The 16,822-nt window shown below is 56.7% G+C and overlaps 5 protein-coding genes across 5 annotated transcripts; 1 reads left to right on the forward strand and 4 right to left on the reverse strand.

Moving 5' to 3' along the window:
* Positions 1-1,584: 1,584 nt before the first annotated feature.
* Positions 1,585-4,070, reverse strand: BJ171DRAFT_460973 (glutamate-5-semialdehyde dehydrogenase). Its single transcript, XM_053108461.1, has 5 exons — positions 3,744-4,070; positions 3,225-3,591; positions 2,912-3,008; positions 2,406-2,822; positions 1,585-2,210 (listed from the first exon to the last, which is right to left on the reverse strand). Exons 1-5 carry the CDS (start codon positions 4,042-4,044, stop codon positions 2,025-2,027), a joined length of 1,368 nt encoding a protein of 455 aa, XP_052964955.1. The 5' UTR covers positions 4,045-4,070; the 3' UTR covers positions 1,585-2,024.
* An 893-nt stretch (positions 4,071-4,963) lies between these two features.
* Positions 4,964-6,655, reverse strand: BJ171DRAFT_426063 (uncharacterized protein; the record flags this gene model as incomplete). Its single annotated transcript, XM_053107754.1, has 7 exons — positions 4,964-5,110; positions 5,309-5,510; positions 5,583-5,821; positions 5,845-5,938; positions 6,052-6,186; positions 6,345-6,443; positions 6,582-6,655. 7 exons carry the CDS (start codon positions 6,653-6,655, stop codon positions 4,964-4,966), a joined length of 990 nt encoding a protein of 329 aa, XP_052964956.1.
* A 301-nt stretch (positions 6,656-6,956) lies between these two features.
* On the reverse strand, positions 6,957-9,426 carry BJ171DRAFT_562378 (tryptophan synthase beta subunit-like PLP-dependent enzyme; the record flags this gene model as incomplete). The annotated part of the gene is made up of 7 exons (XM_053113267.1): positions 6,957-7,256; positions 7,401-7,738; positions 7,891-8,352; positions 8,439-8,562; positions 8,719-8,931; positions 9,072-9,355; positions 9,410-9,426. The coding sequence occupies 7 exons, from the start codon at positions 9,424-9,426 to the stop codon at positions 7,105-7,107; spliced, it is 1,590 nt and encodes a 529-aa protein (XP_052964957.1). The 3' UTR covers positions 6,957-7,104.
* Positions 9,427-11,208: 1,782 nt separating this feature from the next.
* On the reverse strand, positions 11,209-12,930 carry BJ171DRAFT_625966 (uncharacterized protein; the record flags this gene model as incomplete). The annotated part of the gene is made up of 4 exons (XM_053115518.1): positions 11,209-11,694; positions 11,951-12,207; positions 12,303-12,350; positions 12,546-12,930. The coding sequence occupies 4 exons, from the start codon at positions 12,928-12,930 to the stop codon at positions 11,209-11,211; spliced, it is 1,176 nt and encodes a 391-aa protein (XP_052964958.1).
* Positions 12,931-14,475: 1,545 nt separating this feature from the next.
* Positions 14,476-16,241, forward strand: BJ171DRAFT_512473 (glycolipid transfer protein domain-containing protein). The gene is made up of 4 exons (XM_053111658.1): positions 14,476-14,710; positions 14,845-14,900; positions 15,088-15,342; positions 15,778-16,241. Exons 1-4 carry the CDS (start codon positions 14,587-14,589, stop codon positions 15,943-15,945), a joined length of 603 nt encoding a protein of 200 aa, XP_052964959.1. The 5' UTR covers positions 14,476-14,586; the 3' UTR covers positions 15,946-16,241.
* The last annotated feature ends 581 nt before the right edge of the window (positions 16,242-16,822 follow it).

Consider the following 16,822-nt stretch of genomic DNA (forward strand, 5'->3'; position numbering starts at 1 on the left):
CGACTGGTCGCATCCATGTCGCGGTGGACGGGAAGTACATGTGATTTCTTCACCTTGGTTCATCTTGTCGATGCTGTTCTGGGCGATTTTGGTTTCCTGTTTCTGCGCACCGAGTGTCGCCTCAAAGGTGGCCTTTTCTTGGAGCATCTGTCGTTGGGTCATTCAAAGTCATTCAATACTCTTGGACGAATGCATCCAGGCCGTGCGGGAAACACCCACCTCGTCCTGGAGCTTCTTCAGCTCCATATACTTTTCCTCCAGACTTTTGTGGCGGTTGAAGATCTCCTCGGACTCGCCCTTCATCTTGGACATGATGCGCTTCTGAATCTTGATGTCCGAGTGGTAGGCCGCATTGATTTCTTTGAGCTGGTTGATTTTGAGCGTCGAGCTCTCGAGCTCCTTGCGCATCCTGTCGAGCTCATGTTCGATCAGCTGGCGAGTCGATGCGCAAAGTACTCGAGTCAGCGATTGCTGAAGAGAAACGGCCGACCCTTCATCCCCACAGCCATCTATCTGTCGCGCAGCTTTCTCATTGGGAAGGCGCACTGCATCTCAGCTCGTCCGCTTTGTCGCCTCGCAAGCACCTGCTTGTTCTCTCGCTCGGCTTTCAGATGCTTCTCTGTTGCTTCACAGTCGAGTGCGATTGTCTGCTTCTCGTCCTGGAGCTGCATCATACTCGACTTCCTGTGAGCAGGAACGAGGTTCAGTCGAATTTTCCATGGCTGACACTCGATCCTTCTGGGCAATGTCCGTTGCTCCGCCGAGCCCACTGCTACATTCGCACCTCAGCCCAAGTAGCCCATTGATTCCGAGACGGTCGTTCCTCGTCATATATCACAAACTCGTGCCGCTCAGCCGAGACGGGCGGCACTTACACGACTGCAACGGTGCTGTTGAGCCGTCCAATCTCGCCATTGGCCCGGTACAGCTCGACACCCAGATCCTTCTTCTCGTCCTCGACCTTCTTGAGGATATTTTCCTTCTCGACCATCTTGGTTTCGATTTCGCGCACTTGCCGGTCAACGGCGCCGAGCAGAGTCTGCTGGACTCGGAGATAGTGCTCCTGGAGCACTTCGTCGGTCTCATGCAGATTCATCGACGATGTTGACGGCCGCGAGGCCGAGAGCGCCGAGGGTGCGATCGAGCCTCCTTGGATCATCGTGGTGGGTGTTGGTCAGGCGTGGGAGCTCGCTGGATGTAGCCGTTCCTCGATATTCGCAGGATCGGGCAGCGAATGAATCGCCGAGGATGGGATTGCGCGTTGCGTCGAGATTTATGGTCGGCGGGACTGCTACTCTGTCGTGGTCCTGCCACTTGGGTCTGCGAGAAGGCTGCGAGTCCAAATGGATCCACAAGGAGAATTTCAGCAGAGTATTGGAACGGGCCACTTGGACATGTGGATGTCTTGTGGCGTGTGGATTGAATGGCGTTGATCGGCTGCTTGGCTGAATGACGTCGACCGGCTCTCACGCTGCTGCGATGGACTTGGCCAATGAACTGTCGACCGCAGAGGCATTGGAGTCTCGGACTGACCAAGGGGATGGACTTGCCCGATGGGACGGACATTCAGAGACATGGCTTGCCCCATTTTATCGCTCTTGGTCGAGTGCATGGTATAATCCAACTACAGAGTATTTTGTCCGAGAGAAATGACAGTCGCTTTATCCTCTGGCGCTGGCGTGATTGACACTTCACATCCCAATGCGGGCAATATCTGTGGACTATCGCTGATTTGGATTGCCTTGGACGGCATCGATCAGAGGAACTCTCTAAAGCACAGCGACACCATCGTCCCGCGTCTGCCCAGGATCGACTGCGTTCTCATCGGCACTCTCCAGCAGCCGCCCAACGAAAGACGAAAGGGGCAGCAGTGCGCCTGTATATGGGAACTGCCAAAATACCGCCGTGCCGTTCGAACACCACACAACCAAGATCCCAAGACAGCTGCGACAACTGCTGATAGTGGCCGCTCATCGTGCCCTCTCTCGCTCTATAACCAAGCAGGGCCGTCGTGGCTGCGTATATTAGGCGCTGCTGTGCTTGGCTCGCTTGGCTGCGACGGTGTCCTTATCGATGGGCTCATGGATATATCTTCGCTTGCCGCTTCCGTAGTCGGCTGTGGCATGTCCGCTGCCAAACAGCTTGTACTTGTAGATCACAAGGCCCTCAAGACCAACAGGGCCTCGGGCATGGGTCTTGTTCGTGCTCACCTGTGCGAGATGCCAAGCAATGTCAGTGAACAGCAAAGTAAGGACACCTGGATCCATGCCGCCAGAGGAGTCCCTCATAACTCTCGTTCTGGCAAATCGCATTCGGCGTGGAATACCCCCATCGGCTCGGCGTGGAATACCCCCATCGGCTCGGCGTGGTATACCCATCGGCTCGGTGGAAGATGCGCCACTTACTCCAATCTCGGCACCAAAGCCGAATCGGAAGCCGTCGGCAAAGCGTGTGCTGGCGTTCCAGAAGACACCGGCGGCGTCCACCTTCTGCATGAACGCCCGGGCATTCTCCTCCGACTCGGTCACGATGGCGTCGGTATGGTGGCTTCCGTGCTGGTTGATGTGGCTGATGGCCTCCTCGAGATCGCTGACCGTCTTGACCGCCAGGATAAGATCCAGGAACTCGGTGTCGTAGTCTTCTTGGACGCTGGGTTTGATCTTGTCGCTCGCGGCAGGCAGATACTGCCGAGACTCTTCGTCGGCTCGCAGCTCCACGCCTTTCTGAATCAGGGCCTGCGACAGCCCGGGCAAGATGCGTGAGGCAGCCGATCGGTGAACCAGCAGGGTCTCGGTGGTGTTGCAGGCGGCCGGGTAGCTCGTCTGGTTTAGAAGTGTATCTTGGATCAGTCCCCGCGCAAATGCAGTCCCGCCAAACGACAGACAGGTGCGGGCTGTGGTGCAAATGATACCTTGGCGTCGACGACGACTGAGATTGCCTTGCTGAGGTCTGCGCTCTCATCGATGAATGTGGCGCACAAGCCGTCGGCATGTCCAAGGACAGGGATCCTGAAGCAAACAGAGGGATCGCAGGAACGATGGGGGTGTTATGGCGTTGTACTGGCAGCCGAGATGGGGTGTTATGGCCTTGTTCTGGCGGCCGGCACAGCAGCAGCTTGGCGAGGAGCATATCGAACTGACACCTCAATGTCAAGAAGGAAACGCTGGGCTTGTTTGCGTTGCTTGACTCGACTCGATGACAGAAACAGCGACGGCGGATATTACCTCGTGTTCTCCTGAACGTGAGTCACCAGCTGCTTGCTGCCGCGAGGAATGACCAGGTCGATCCAGGGGTCGAGCTTGAGCAGAGCACTGATGTCATCGCGAGTCTCGACAAGCTGGACAGCCGTCTTGGGAATTCCTTGGACCGAGTCCAGGGCATCCTGCAGAGTGCGCATCAGAATGCTGTTGGAGTGCGACGCTTCCTTTCCTCCCTTGAGGATGACGGCGTTTCCAGACTTGAGGGCAAGACATGAAATCTGGACGACGACTTCGGGGCGGGCCTCGAAAATGATGAGCAGCACGCCGACAGGGCATGTCACCCGGTACAGATCCAGGCCATCGTCGAGCTTGGTGGCGAGCGTGACTTGGCCTGGGTCCGTCGGTGGGAAGCGATCGACAGCGGATGCGAGATTGGTGAGACCTGTGGTCGTTTGTTGCGACTCATGCTTCACGATGCATCGCCCATCCGCTGCACATACAGCTCTCTCGCGGCTCGGTCCTGCAAACGAATCTGCGGCATACCAACGGGGGACGGGAGCTTGTCGACGTCCGAGACGCCCTCGAGCAGCGAGTTGAACTTTTCACCAGCCAGGTCCAGGCGCTTGTACAAGGACTGCGACAGCTTGCCGTTCTGCACATCCAGCTTGGCCTTTTCCAGATCCTTCTTGTTCTCGGCAAGAATCTCGTCCTTGCGCTCGGCCAGCAGCGACTTGATTGCCGTCAGGGCCTGTGAGATTTGCTCGGGCGTGGCGGTCTGCAGCAGGTGCGAGGCAAGACGGGCGCTCTTGGCAACCTCTTCGGCGTGCGGTGGATGCTCGGGCATGACGATGGAATCCTGATGATGGACAGCGATGGCGGTTTGTGCTGGGGGCTTCAGGTGGTTTTGGCTGCAGACAATGCCAGACCGCCGCCCTTATCGGGTCATGGCTGCGCACCCATATCTTGTGAATGCTGCGCATGATGTGTTGTGCAACGGCTGCGCCAACCCGCTGTGCCAGGGTGGGCCCGGCACAAACCGGAGGTGCATCAACCACGAACATCAACCAGGGACATCAACCAGGGACATCAACCAAGACATCAACCAAGACGTCAAGTCACACTGTATCAAGCCACACTTCATCAAGCCACACTGCATCAAGCGAGAGTGCATCTGCAGCACGCGGGTCTGGTTCGGCAAGAGACTGGTGGGTGTATTCTCAGGGTCACATCGGCACCCGTTCCCTCGTGGTCGCTCATGAGAGTTCGTCGTAGCTCTCTGAGAAAACAGGGAGCGGCTTCAGCACAGTTCGAAAGTCCTTGGCACTAGCAGACAGGTCGTCAGTCTTTGGCGTTCGCTCGCACGCACCGTATCTACTGCTCCGTCGATCAGTTTCGGCGACTACACTTTGAAGCATCCGTCACCCACCTTCTTGGATACAAACTTGGACGGCTCGTTCAGCTCACGGAAGCCACCCCTGCAACAGTTCGGCAAACATTATATGGTCAACGCCCCCGGTATATGTATCGCGCAGTGATCAGTAGCTCGTCCACATCGACATCATCGTCGATGCACCCGGTCGCTTACCAGTTGCCATATGGTAGAACGCTGTATGGGTCCTTGGCCTGGAAATAGTCAGGGATGCTGTGGTGTGGATGCTTGATGGTCTTGAATATGTCGTCGGACACTGCATTGGTGTATGGGGCAGCATGCAATCAGGTTCTAGCAACCGCAGCCACGATTCTGGCAGCGTCCAGCCGCGCACTCATCGACAGCCCATCCACTTGCCTCGCTGAGTCAGTTCCACCCTCTTCTCTTCGAGCTGGTAGTTTCGGTTGTCAAAGTAATCCGTCTGGACCCGCAGTGTCGGCTTGAATCCCCGGTCACGGCGCTTTTGCATCAGGCCCCGTGGCTGTGTGGTAGGCACAAGCAGAACAGCCGTTAGATGCATGTGCCCGATGACCCGGCCCGATGACCCGGCCCGATGACCCGGCCCGATGACCCGGCCCGATGACCCGGTCCGAGAACCCGGGATCTTGCTGCTTTGCTTGATATTCCATGCCGACTCCTATCTGCGACTCCTTCTCGGCACTACAAAGCGCAGGCATACCAAGAATGGGCCCTGGGCACACTTTTGCCCTTCGCACTCGTCCAGGTCCTCGGAGCCCGATGGTGGCTTGACTTGGATGCCGCGGTGATTCCGGCCGATTGTCTCGCGATACCACTTTTTCAAGAATGTGTTGTACTGGAGCTTGCTTTCTGGTACCCGCAGAGGCGCCAGCGATGTCCCGTCGGTTTTGGTGGTGCCTGCACTGTTGGTTTTGGGGCGGTCCGAGCCAAAGGTCACACTCGAGGCTTCGTCAAACGCAGTGTAGTAGTCAAACTCGTTCGAGTTGCCCCTGCTCCATCGCCAGTCCGGCACGCTTGACCAGACACCAGGGATGGCCTTTGTGCTGAGCAAGTGGTGGCTCCGCCCAGCCAGAGCTTCCAGTCTAGCCAGCTCCTCATCTTCTCGCTGCTCTTCCACGAGCTGTTTCTGGAAGCTCTCGTGAATCTTCAGCTGCTCCCGTATTTTGTCCATCTGTGCGGGACAGTCATGATGAGTTTCGATAGGCGGTGCGTACTACTTCATCGGAGTGCAATGACCTGTTCCGGACGTACCTTCTTGGTGATGTGCTTGATGTATTCCTTGCGTCTGTAATAGTCAAACTTGAACTTGCGCGAGTAGTACCCTCGCCATCTGCACAGCGCACATCGGGGTCGGATTAGATCGGATCAGATCGGGTCAGATGGTGCTGATCAGGCCGAGCTCGAGCCACGGCCATATCCACGAGCGGCAGCACGCTGCCTCACATTTTTTGGATGTTGGTCGCCATGGCGTTGTACATCTTCATTCGCTTGGCATGGTTCTTCTCCAGCGCCTTCTTCTCGAACGAGTTTCTTCCGATGTATCCTCTGTAGATTCTCTGGATCTGCAGAGCAACGCCCCTGCATAGCGCATTGTACATCGCGTTGAAGTTAGTCTCATCGCTACACCGGCCGTGGCCAAGCATTCGATATTCGAGGCTGTATGCGTCAAATCAGCAGGCTCTATGGCCGATAGATGCTGCGATAAGAAGGGAAAGTCGATGCAGGCACACTCTTACCGGAGCTCCGATTTCCAGCGCCTCGTTGCATATCCCCGCCACGCCTTCTGGATGGTAACGGCGGCGTCATATTCCTCGTGATAGTGTAGCTCGGCATCTCTGCGGACAGACCATAAATGCAACCCCACGCTCAGACTCTGTTTCGACAGTTGGCTCTTCTATGGCCTCCGGAGTGATATTGCGGCCTTGTGGAGCTGGGATATCAGCGTGAACGGTCGGATGGCCTCGAGTACCAACCTGGCGGCCACAAAGAACTCGTCGGCAATGTCCAAGCCCCTGAGGGCCTCGATGCGTTGGAACGAGACTGCCATGAGTCTGCGAGTGTTTGAATGCTCTTGTGCACAAGCCGGCCGACAAGAGCAAGTCGCGGCATGCTTCGTGCTCTGCGATGGTACGATGCAGCCAGAGAGGCCAGGCAATACTCTCCGATAACAACAATGGGCGTGATTGGAGCATCGACTGCACTCAATCTCAAGGCCTACTTGAAGCACTGCTCACATGGGCTGTGCTGATGGGAAGCAATATGGGATGGATTGCAGTCGCATCTCGAAATTGTAGAGTGGTATTGTTTAGGATGTATTTCGAATGTATTTGGAATGTATTTCGAATGTAATTGGAATGTATTTCGGATGTATCTGGCAGCAACAGAGACAACGCGCAGCTCCCGCTCCCGCTTCTCACGAAGGTTGATCAAATTGAGTCGAGGCAGCTCAGGACCGCTCTAGATTCCCCCCATTCGAATCATGGCGCACCGTCTGGTTCACATGAGGAAGTGCTTGTAGACGGCATTGTCGGTTTCATCGATGGACTCGTATCCCAGCTTGGTGAGGAACTCGCTGAATTCCTTCATGTCGGCCTTGGGGACCTGCATGCCCACGAGGACCCTGGCGGTGTCGCCGCCCAGATTGCGATCTGTCCGCAGACCGAGTGGTCAATAGCGCAAGGATCGGCGATATGTTCGGCACCCTGTTCCGTCAGATAGGTCGCCACGGCTCCGTCTCCGTCGAGACACTGCATGCTCAACTCTGCGCAACAGCCGAGCATCGGCCAACTTACAGTGGAAGAGACTGAGGTTCCAACGTCCCTCGAGGGTCTCCAGGAAGCGCTTGAGGGCGCCGTGCCGCTCAATGAACCGGAACCGATACAGCCGCTCGTCGATCACCGTCGAGGAGCGCCCGCCGACCATGAAACGGGCGTGCGCCTTGGCAAGCTCGTTCTCGGTGATATCGATGACCTCAAAGCCTTTCTTGGCGATATTGTGGATGATCGCCTCGGTTTCGGAGGGGCTCTTGACGTCGAGTGCGAGATAGAAGTGGGCTGTTTTTGGATCGTTGTAGCGGTAGCTGCACTCGGTAACGGGCGTGGGATGGATGGCCGAGTAGAGCTCGAGGAAACTGGTGCCGATCATCATGAACAGCGGGAAAATCAGGGCGTTGATCACCACGGACAGCGAGAAGATCAGGGCGTTGGCCATCGCAATGCAATGATGGTTGTCGAAAGAGCCCCGTCATACAGCAGCAGTTCCAAAGCAGCTTGCAGCACATACCTGCCCGGGCGCTCAGGAAGAACCACACTCAAGAGGGTCTCTCGACCTTCTCCCACCCGCGCTCGCTCGGCGACAAACCGCAGGCGATCAAAGTTCATATTGGCGCCACTAAGAACAGCCACAAAGACGCCGTCCTTGATCTGGGGGTTTGACTGGATGTACTTTTTGACGCCGGCCACTCCGAGGGCGCCGGCCGGCTCGACAATCGAGCGGGTGTCCTCGAACGTGTCTTTGATCGCTGCGCAGATCTCGTCGGTCGAGACCAGGATCATGTCGTCGACGTACATCTTGCAGAGGCGGTAGGTTTCGTTTCCAACGAGACGCACAGAGGTGCCGTCGGAAAACAGGCCGGCTGACGAGATCTCGACGGGCTCGCTGCGGTTCAGTGACTGATACATCGAGTCGCTGTCGATGGTGTTGACGCCAATGACGCGGACCTCTGGCCGAATCCTCTTGATGTATCTGTGGTGACATGGGTGGGCCTGAGTTCAGTTTGGCCATTCGGAGCGATCCTCGGTGCAGCCCCGATTGCATGGCCGTGAACTCACACTGCGATGCCCGCCAACAACCCTCCTCCGCCACAACAGACAAAGATGGCGTCGAGTCTGTCCTGCTTGAGCTGCCTCAGGATCTCGACACCAACGGTGCCCTGGCCAGCGATGACATATGGGTCTGCGACAAAATTGCAGCGATTGAGTGATTAGAGGCCGCCAAGACTCAGCGATGCCGTGGGAACCGAATGTGCGTGGCCATGGCGAGAGGCACCAGCAGTCGCCAGACTCGTATCGGTATGCGTGCGCTGCACCAATCCTGTCAAAAACAGCATACCGTCAAATGGTGGGATGAAAGTTGAGCCGCGCTCCTTGGCAAGTCGGGCGCACTCCTTCTTTGCTTCGTCAAAGTCGTTCCCGGTCAGCACGATTTCGGCCCCAAGCCGCCTGACGCTTTCGACCTTGATCTCGGGCGCGAACGCCGGCATGACGATTGTGGCTTTGATCCCAAGCTTCTTGGCTGCCAGCGCTACACCCTGAGCATGATTCCCTATATCAGACCGGGTTGGTGATGGCGCGCAGACAGGTCAGACGGAGTGCACAGATATGCAGATATCGACTGCGTGCGTCTCGTCTGGCTGGTCCGACATCGAGTCTATCGGTGTCTCGGCGTTGGATGTGACAACTCACCGGCACTGACGCAAATCACTCCGGCCGCACGCTCCTGTGCGTTCAGCTGGTACATGCGATTGTATGCCCCGCGGCACTTGAACGAAAAGTTGGCCTGCATGTCCTCGCGCTTCAACAGAATCTTGTTCTGCAACTTGGCGGTCAGCTTGGTGGCCAGTGTCAGCGGCGTCTCGGTAGCAACATCGTACACTCGCGCATTCAGAATCAATCGAAGATAGTCGGGTCCGTCGTTGATGGCGCTCCCGTCGTTCTTGGTGTTGCAAATCGAGCCGCGCGGAAGATGGCTGTTCCTGGGCGGGATGATCGGGTTTGGGAAGGCGAAGTTGGGCAGTGTGGACATGGGAGTCTCGGCCATGGCGGGAGAGCTGAAGTGGATAGTCAAGTGTGCCTTGGTGCGTCTGGGCGATGGCGGTAAGACTCCAAAGAATTGAAATGTCGGGTATACGGACTCGACAGCGAGAACCCAGCGCCTTGATGTCTCCCGGACACTTTGGACTGGCATGCGAGATGACGTTGCTCAGGATGCGATTGGCGGGGCGACAATCAGGGCCATGGAACAATATCTCGCCGCGCCATTGTTATCGCATAGATATGTGGTCGACTGCCGGTGCAATATGGCATGGCCACATATGCGGATGATTGGAGGCGATTAGACATTCGCTGCAGGGTCGAACGGAAGCCAGGGCATGGAGTGAGTGGGCACGACAGGGACCAGCGAGCCGCTGCAGATGCAGTCACTGCAGGTCAGAGCAAGAAGACATACCTGGGGATGAGGGAGAAAGACGCAAGACTAAGTGCAATATCGCAGGTTTGGGTACCGATCAAAGCCGTTCAACCAGATCGATCAACATCAAACAATCGGCAGCGGGGACAGTGCCGGGAGGGGGCGCATCGACGGTCAATTCTGAGTCTTGAACGTCTGGCCATCCATCAAGAGAAGGCCATTTGCATATGTGCTCATCGGGACGTGCGCTCGATTGGTGACGAGGGAGGGACGGGTGTGCATGTGTGGTCGAGATCCAGAGAGAACTGGCCGTCTTGTTTCATTTTGTGTATATTGTGGGAAGAGAGAGTCCGGCCTTCTTCTGGCAGAAGGTGGCAACGAGAAGTAGGTGTGCGGAGACATGGAAGAAGGGTTCAAGATAGAAAGAGCATCTGTATGGTGTCTATCTCCTTCACATTCACAGAGCGAACGTTCCTGACATGGAGTCTGGATTCTTTCTTTCCTGCCAAATGTACCGAGCAGATGGCCATATAGCCCCCCTCCTCTCCAAAAGTACCGATTATAGATTATGAAGGAGCCAAACTTGATGATCCTTTCCTGTTCCCCTCTCCTCGTTTCTCTATTATGGGGGTGTGGCGAAGGTGCTGAAGAAATGGATGGCGGATGTGTGAGTCGAAGTAAACAGGCGTCTATCGCACGAGGAGAGGGGAAGAGTTGGAGCAAGATTCGGGAAGAGAAAGAGCAGTCTTCTCGGACGCATATGCTATTGGCGAGAAGAAGAGTCAAGAACGAGAAAACCAGAGAGCGATTCAAGATCCAGTGCCAGCTCATTGTTCATGGGTCGCGGAAGTGAAGTCAAAGAAATCAATCAAGGACAAGGAATCAAGGCGAGAGGAATGGAGAAGGGACCAGCAGAGGATAGAGCGGCCGAAAAGCAAAGAAACCAACGTGCAGGGACAAAGGAAGGCAAGAGACGATCGGTTCAAGTAAATCCAAGTGTGATGGGTGCGGCAGAGGAAAGAGGAAGCAAGGGTCGAGACGACAATGGTGTCGATGGACGGCTCTGACGTATCCTTCGTCCACAGAGGATTTCACTGCGAAAGGGCGCCGCTGTCAGCAAAAAAAGCCGGCAAAGTAGGCCCACCAAATCCACCGTATCGAGGAGCGGGATGTGCTGCATCGCCAAGACACTTACTGCCAGAAAATGAAGCTTTTGTGCCTGTCGATCGCGCTTGCAAACAGAAAAGTCATCACGTTATGGTAGTCGAAGGGAATTCCAGGTTCCTCCAAGGCAATCCGGCCGCTTGGATATTGAGGGGAATGCAAGATGATGGTAGTTTGTTGGAATGAAGGTGGGGGAGAAGAGGAGGGGACGGGATGGGACGGGATGGGAAGGCGAGTGTATGATACATGTTATAGGGCGATGGCTGTCGGCTGCAGCTGGGTCGTCAAGGGCGAGACCGTGTCGGTGATCTCGACATTGGTGTTGGTGCTTCGTCCGCTGCCGCTGCGGCTTTGTCCGTAGCTCAGGCTGGCAGAAGACGAGCCCTTGCCCGAGTCGGCATCGTCGAGTCTTTGGAGCTCCTTGACGAGCGACTGCTGCGTGGTGAGCACATCGGCCAGTCCATTCTCGCCACCCCACGACAGGTTGAGATCCTCGTTGGAGGCCCGGCCCATCTTGCGCTTGCGCTCTTGGACCATGCGGGCGTGCTGGTCTTGCAGAGCGAGTTTGGCCTGGAGCTTTTCGATCTCTCGCTGTCGATTGTGGGCAGCCTGGGCTTCCTTGTTGAGGAGGCGACGCTTCAGCGCAGTCGGATCCTCTTCCTTCTTGGTCCACTTGGCGGGCTTTGCCGGTCGATGCTTGGCAGACTTTCTCTTGGCATGTTCGTTCTCCAGATCCTGCAGCGCGCAGGGTCAGGGGCAAGCCAATTGGGGGGGGGCGATAAGCAGTCAGTGAGGCTGATCGACGATCTGATGCGGTCTTAGTGCCACACACCGGCGGAAGCGACGATAGTAGCCGCCGACGCAACGAAAGCACTCGCAGAAGCGACGAGACATGGTGTATGAATGCAATCGCAGCAAACGGACAGCATCGCAACCACAGATATGCACGGTCTCATGCTGCAGTCTCGATATGCTCCGCGCTCCCACGCACCGATGGGTTCAGTAGTCGGTCCAGCTCGACACCAACCTTCCAGCGGGCTTCTGTGTTGGCCAACTTTTCTTGCAGATCCTTCTCTGTGAGTCCGAGCTTTGGAAGGGCCAGCTTGGTCGAGACCGAAAGGGTCTTTTCCACCTTGACTTCTTCTTCCTTTGCGGGTGGCTCGGCGGTGGTCTCGACTGGCTCGGGCTTGTTTCCATGCGAGATAAGCCCATCCAGCGGGATCTCGAACGAGATTGGTTTCAAATGCGCTGCGGACGTGCAGAGCGACGGCGAGTGAGTGAGTGGAGCAACATGAACATGCAGTTGTTGGTCGTGTGCTGGTCGAACAGACAGGGGTGCTTACATGTGCTGTCCTTTGGAATAGATGGGATCAGCGGCTTGTTCAGATGGCCTAATGGAGAACGTAAAACATGTTGGCGAGAGCATGGAATGACACCGAAGCCAGCCCACGGCAGCAGAAACTACTCTCGGAAACCAGCGCGCATGCTGCTCGATGGAGCCGACAAGTACAGAGCAACCCAGACCAAACATGGCCCCAGTATGCATCGCAATCGACGAGTTGCCCAACTCTCTTTCGGCGTGCTACCTTTGGCGCTAAACAGGGCACGGTCGCCGTCTGGCTTCTCGGCACACGGAGGCACCTTCTCTTCAATAGAAGCACCCAGCGACGTCGTCGACTCGGACTGGGCAGCCGTCATGGCGCCCGTCTCCTTGAGCGGCTGTGGCAGCGAACCAGCAGGCCTCGTACTTGACGACGACGCGCGCGACACATTGGCAGCGACATGCTCGCTTGCCGCCTCAGCAGACACGGGCTCGTCGTGCTTCTGGGGCTCAGGGTTGCTGGCGTTGTGCTCGTGCAAGGGTGTAACTTGGATGGTGCGTGCTGACGGAACTCGCCCGGCCGGGGCAGAGGTCTCTTCGATCGTCGGGATGGTGGGCTCGACCGTGTGTTTGGATACTCCGCAGCCCATTTTTTTTGGCGTCTTATGCAGATGAGTGGAGGGGTAGGAGGGGAAGCAGCGAAAACAAAGGCGGGGGATATTTCCAGGGGGTTGATGAAAGTCTCAAAAAGGGATAAGACGCAGAGCTGCACCCTGCTGCCGATTGAATGGAGGATGGGGTGTGGGAATCTCTCGGGGTTTTAGGCGCGAGTGAATGAGGGGCAGCAGCAAGGCGTGTTGTCGCGACGAGCCAAAGGACGGGCTTTGGGCAAATAGAAGGCTGCGATAGTAGAGAGGGAGCGGAGAGGGGCTCAAGGACAGCTTCAGGCTCTCGGCAATAGCAACAGGATGTTCACCCGATGGTTGTGCTGGGCGAGGGAAGGGGAGGGAGGGAGCGTTCTCAGCAAGGGTCGACACGGAGCTGAGGCGTCTCACAGGGCTTTCGGATGGTCGACAACGGGGGCAGACGGCAGACAAATGGACAAGGCGGGTGGGGGCAGGTAGGCCACTTGAAACACCGATCGAGGTAACCGCAGAAGCAGAGAGAGCAGACGATGGAGCCTCGAGCCAGCCGTGAGAACGCGTGAAAGAAACCCCCGAGACAAAGAAGAGCGACGGGGGGAGAGCGGGAGGAGGTGCTAGTCAAGGGCGCAAACGGAGCGACGCTGCAGCGCTGCAGACTGCAAGGGGAAGGGGAGAGCGACGAAGCGGGCAGAGAGAGGGGGGGGGAGGCGACGCTGAGCTGGCAGAAATACCCCTCGACGATCACAGCACAAGTGACCTCTGACAAGGGGCGACGGCGGTGGTCCAGAAATGATTGAGGCGGCCGCCTTGGTGACAACGATTTGATTGACGACCGCTGCGTGAGATGAAATGGGACGACCGCTGTGTGAGATGAAATGGGATGCTCTGCGGCGCCCCTCAAGGCGAGCCGCCCAGCAGGACAGCCATGAAAGCAGAGCCGGTGGTGTGAGCCGAGTGTTTCCGTTGGAAGGAAGAATGCCACGAAGTAATCTATCGCTGTGGGAGAGGCCAGCGAGTTCGATTTGCAAGTGTGGCTCAATGCCGCAGATGGAATGGGCTTCGAGGACACGTTCGCATACCAAGCATCATGCGTTTGCATCGACACCCGGGCTGGCCATAGCGACACGCATGTTGATCATATCAAATACCAGGCAGCCACGGCCACACCCCAAATGAACGCTCCACATCTATCGTCGCTGTCCAGAGTGATCAACACAGCGCTGATCGGTGGTCGCCTCAATTCGAATCCATGCCGGACTTGCCATCGGCGGCTGCATCACAAAGCCACTCGCTCTGCGACTGCCGATTGCATTCCAGGGCAGAACGAGCATCCCCGAGCAACACTATGATTCCAGGGCTGCACAGCTTCTATGTGCACGGCACCACTTTCATTCCACCCTCCCCCCCCGGCTCTCAATTGGACAGCACCCTGGTCGCCCTGCAGATCGCGCCAATCAGCGGCCGCAGCGCCGCATCCGTCTTTGGAAGTTCCCCAGGATGTTTCGGCGCCCGATTTGGGCAGCCAGCCGCTGGGATATAGCACATCCTGGTCGTCGTCGTCTCCATCGCCATCGCCATCATCATCCTCGCCAGTCCAAGTCGACACCACAGCATCGCCGGCCTCGTCAAAGTCCCTTTTGTCTCTCTGCACTCCGCACTCCCATGGCTACCCCGTCGTTTTTCCATCAGATCCATCGAAGCTACATCGATGTCCCCATCACCCCCGAGGAGGGGATCGATACGGGAGCCTTTCTCGAGGCCACCGAGAGCCTGATCAAGCTCTTTGGTAAGCGTGCTGCAATGGTCTGCAATGTGTTTCAATGGTCTGCCGAGCCCCGCATTGCATTTCACCTCCCCTTGTCTGGTGCTGACCGTCGCTCGATCGCTCGCTCGCTCACTTTGTCGGGGAATCGCTTGCAGACTCGATGGGATCTGCCTTTGCCAGCGTCAAGGCCGATATGCAGGGCAACGTCACCGTAAGTTGTCTGTCCAAGTCCAGGCCCGCTGCCCTGTCGCCAACACACTCTGCATGTTCTGGTCCGGATCTTGCCGGCCCGATCCCCGGTCGGGTTTGTATCTGCTTCCCCTGAGGGTCTAGCTATTACTGAACCAAAAAACAATCCAAAACCTCCCCCCCCCCTCAAAATCCAAAAACCCAAATAGAAAATCAGAACAAAGTTCCTCAGCGATCCGATCAACCTCAGCACCCTCCAGAGCATCGTCTTGGCTGAAAAGTCCGACAAGAAGAAGACGGCGACCGAGGCTCTGCTCTGGCTGAAACGTGCCCTCGAGTTCACATCGGCTGGCCTGCGACGCAGCCTGGATCAGCCCACCGAGGAGCTCAGCGTCTCGTTCTCCAAGGCATATGAGGTGACCCTGGCCCAGTTCCACAGCTTCTTGATCCGCCCTGTCTTTGCGGTAAGCAGCTTGGTCAACATGAGCAATGGGAATGGGAATGGGAAGGGATGGAGAGCGGCTTCGATGAGCATGCGTGTGTGCAAGTGTTGGGTGATGGGCGATGGGCGATGGGCGATGGGCGATGGGCGATGGGCGATGGAAGGGAGAGGCCTTATCGAAGAAGTGATTGTGAATGGCAGAGGTGGGCAGGGACGGCCTGATTCAGGGGCAAGTGGCCAGGACGATGCTTGTATTGCATCGCATGCAAACGAGATGTCCCATGGCTGAGACGGGCGAGAGCAATGCTTGGACATCGAGCCACCGTCGGCAGCGGGGAATGCAATAGTCGTGGGATGCTGGAGATGGTCATGCTCTGCTTGTTTCCTAACTCCCGAGTTGTCAACCCTCTTCTGCGACGCTGCTGCTGCCTGCTGCTGCCTCAAACCAACCGATCAGCTCGCAATGAAGGCGTGCCCTCTGCGAAAGGACTTTTACGCCAAGCTGGCGGGATCAGAGTCTCCCGAGGATCTGGTGAAGCAGATGTCCGAGTGGCTGTCTGCCTTGGAGCACCTGATCGGCATCCTTATCAAGTTCTACGTCGCCGGCAACTACGACAAGCTCTAATCCGGTGCGATTGGAGTGTCCAGGCCCCTCCTCTCTCTCTCTCCTGCCCCTTTCCCGCGGTGGTACTGGTGTCGAGCTCCTGGACATCTCTCCCAGATTCCCTTCCCTCAACCCGATGATGATACCGATGCAGACACGCACTTGTTTTTGAAGGTGCAGAGTCGTCGGTCGTTGCTTTGTGGACCCTCTGCTTCGACCGATCGCCAACTCTCCGTCAACCTGTCTGCATGGCACTGCTTTTGTTATGTATCTATCCAGTCCCTCCTCCTCCTCCTCCTCCTCCTCTTCCACCACCTCCTCCTCCTCTTCCACCACCTCCTCCTCCGCCCCGCCCTCCCTGTGCTCGCTTCGGTGTCGTTCACAGAGTAGATATATTTGTTGTGATGTACAATCTGTCTCCGCAGCGCCTGCAGGCACTGGGAGTCGAAAAGGATAGAGAACATAGAAGTTGACCAGGAAGGGCTGCAGTTTACTCAAAAGCAGGGACAGCACTTGGAAAGGAAGCGATGATATCGGGGAGACAGGAGGAGGAGGGAGGGAGGGGACGAGTCCTCGTTCAAAAGGAAAGCAAAGACAGAAAGCAAAGGTATAGGCAAGAGAGCGGAGGAGAGGGGAAAAGGACAGATTCCTTGGCCGACTGAGGGCGTTACTGCGTTTCATTTTGAACGGAATTTGAGGCAATGAGGTCATACGGTATTGCGGATCGGACAAAAGGGCCTCGAACAAACAAGGTCGCAAAGATATTTGCATGGAGAGAGAGCCAAGGGTCGGGGAAGGGGCGAGAAGGACGGGGACTACAGAGTAACGATGTGGCATCCCATCGTCGCAGCTCGAAGGAGAAAGAGGGTGAGGGCGAGGGGGGACACGCAGCGGATCT

Source organism: Polychytrium aggregatum (assembly GCF_025602895.1).
Source record: "Polychytrium aggregatum strain JEL109 chromosome Unknown BJ171scaffold_28, whole genome shotgun sequence".
Classification (NCBI taxonomy): Eukaryota; Fungi; Chytridiomycota; class Chytridiomycetes; order Polychytriales; genus Polychytrium; species Polychytrium aggregatum.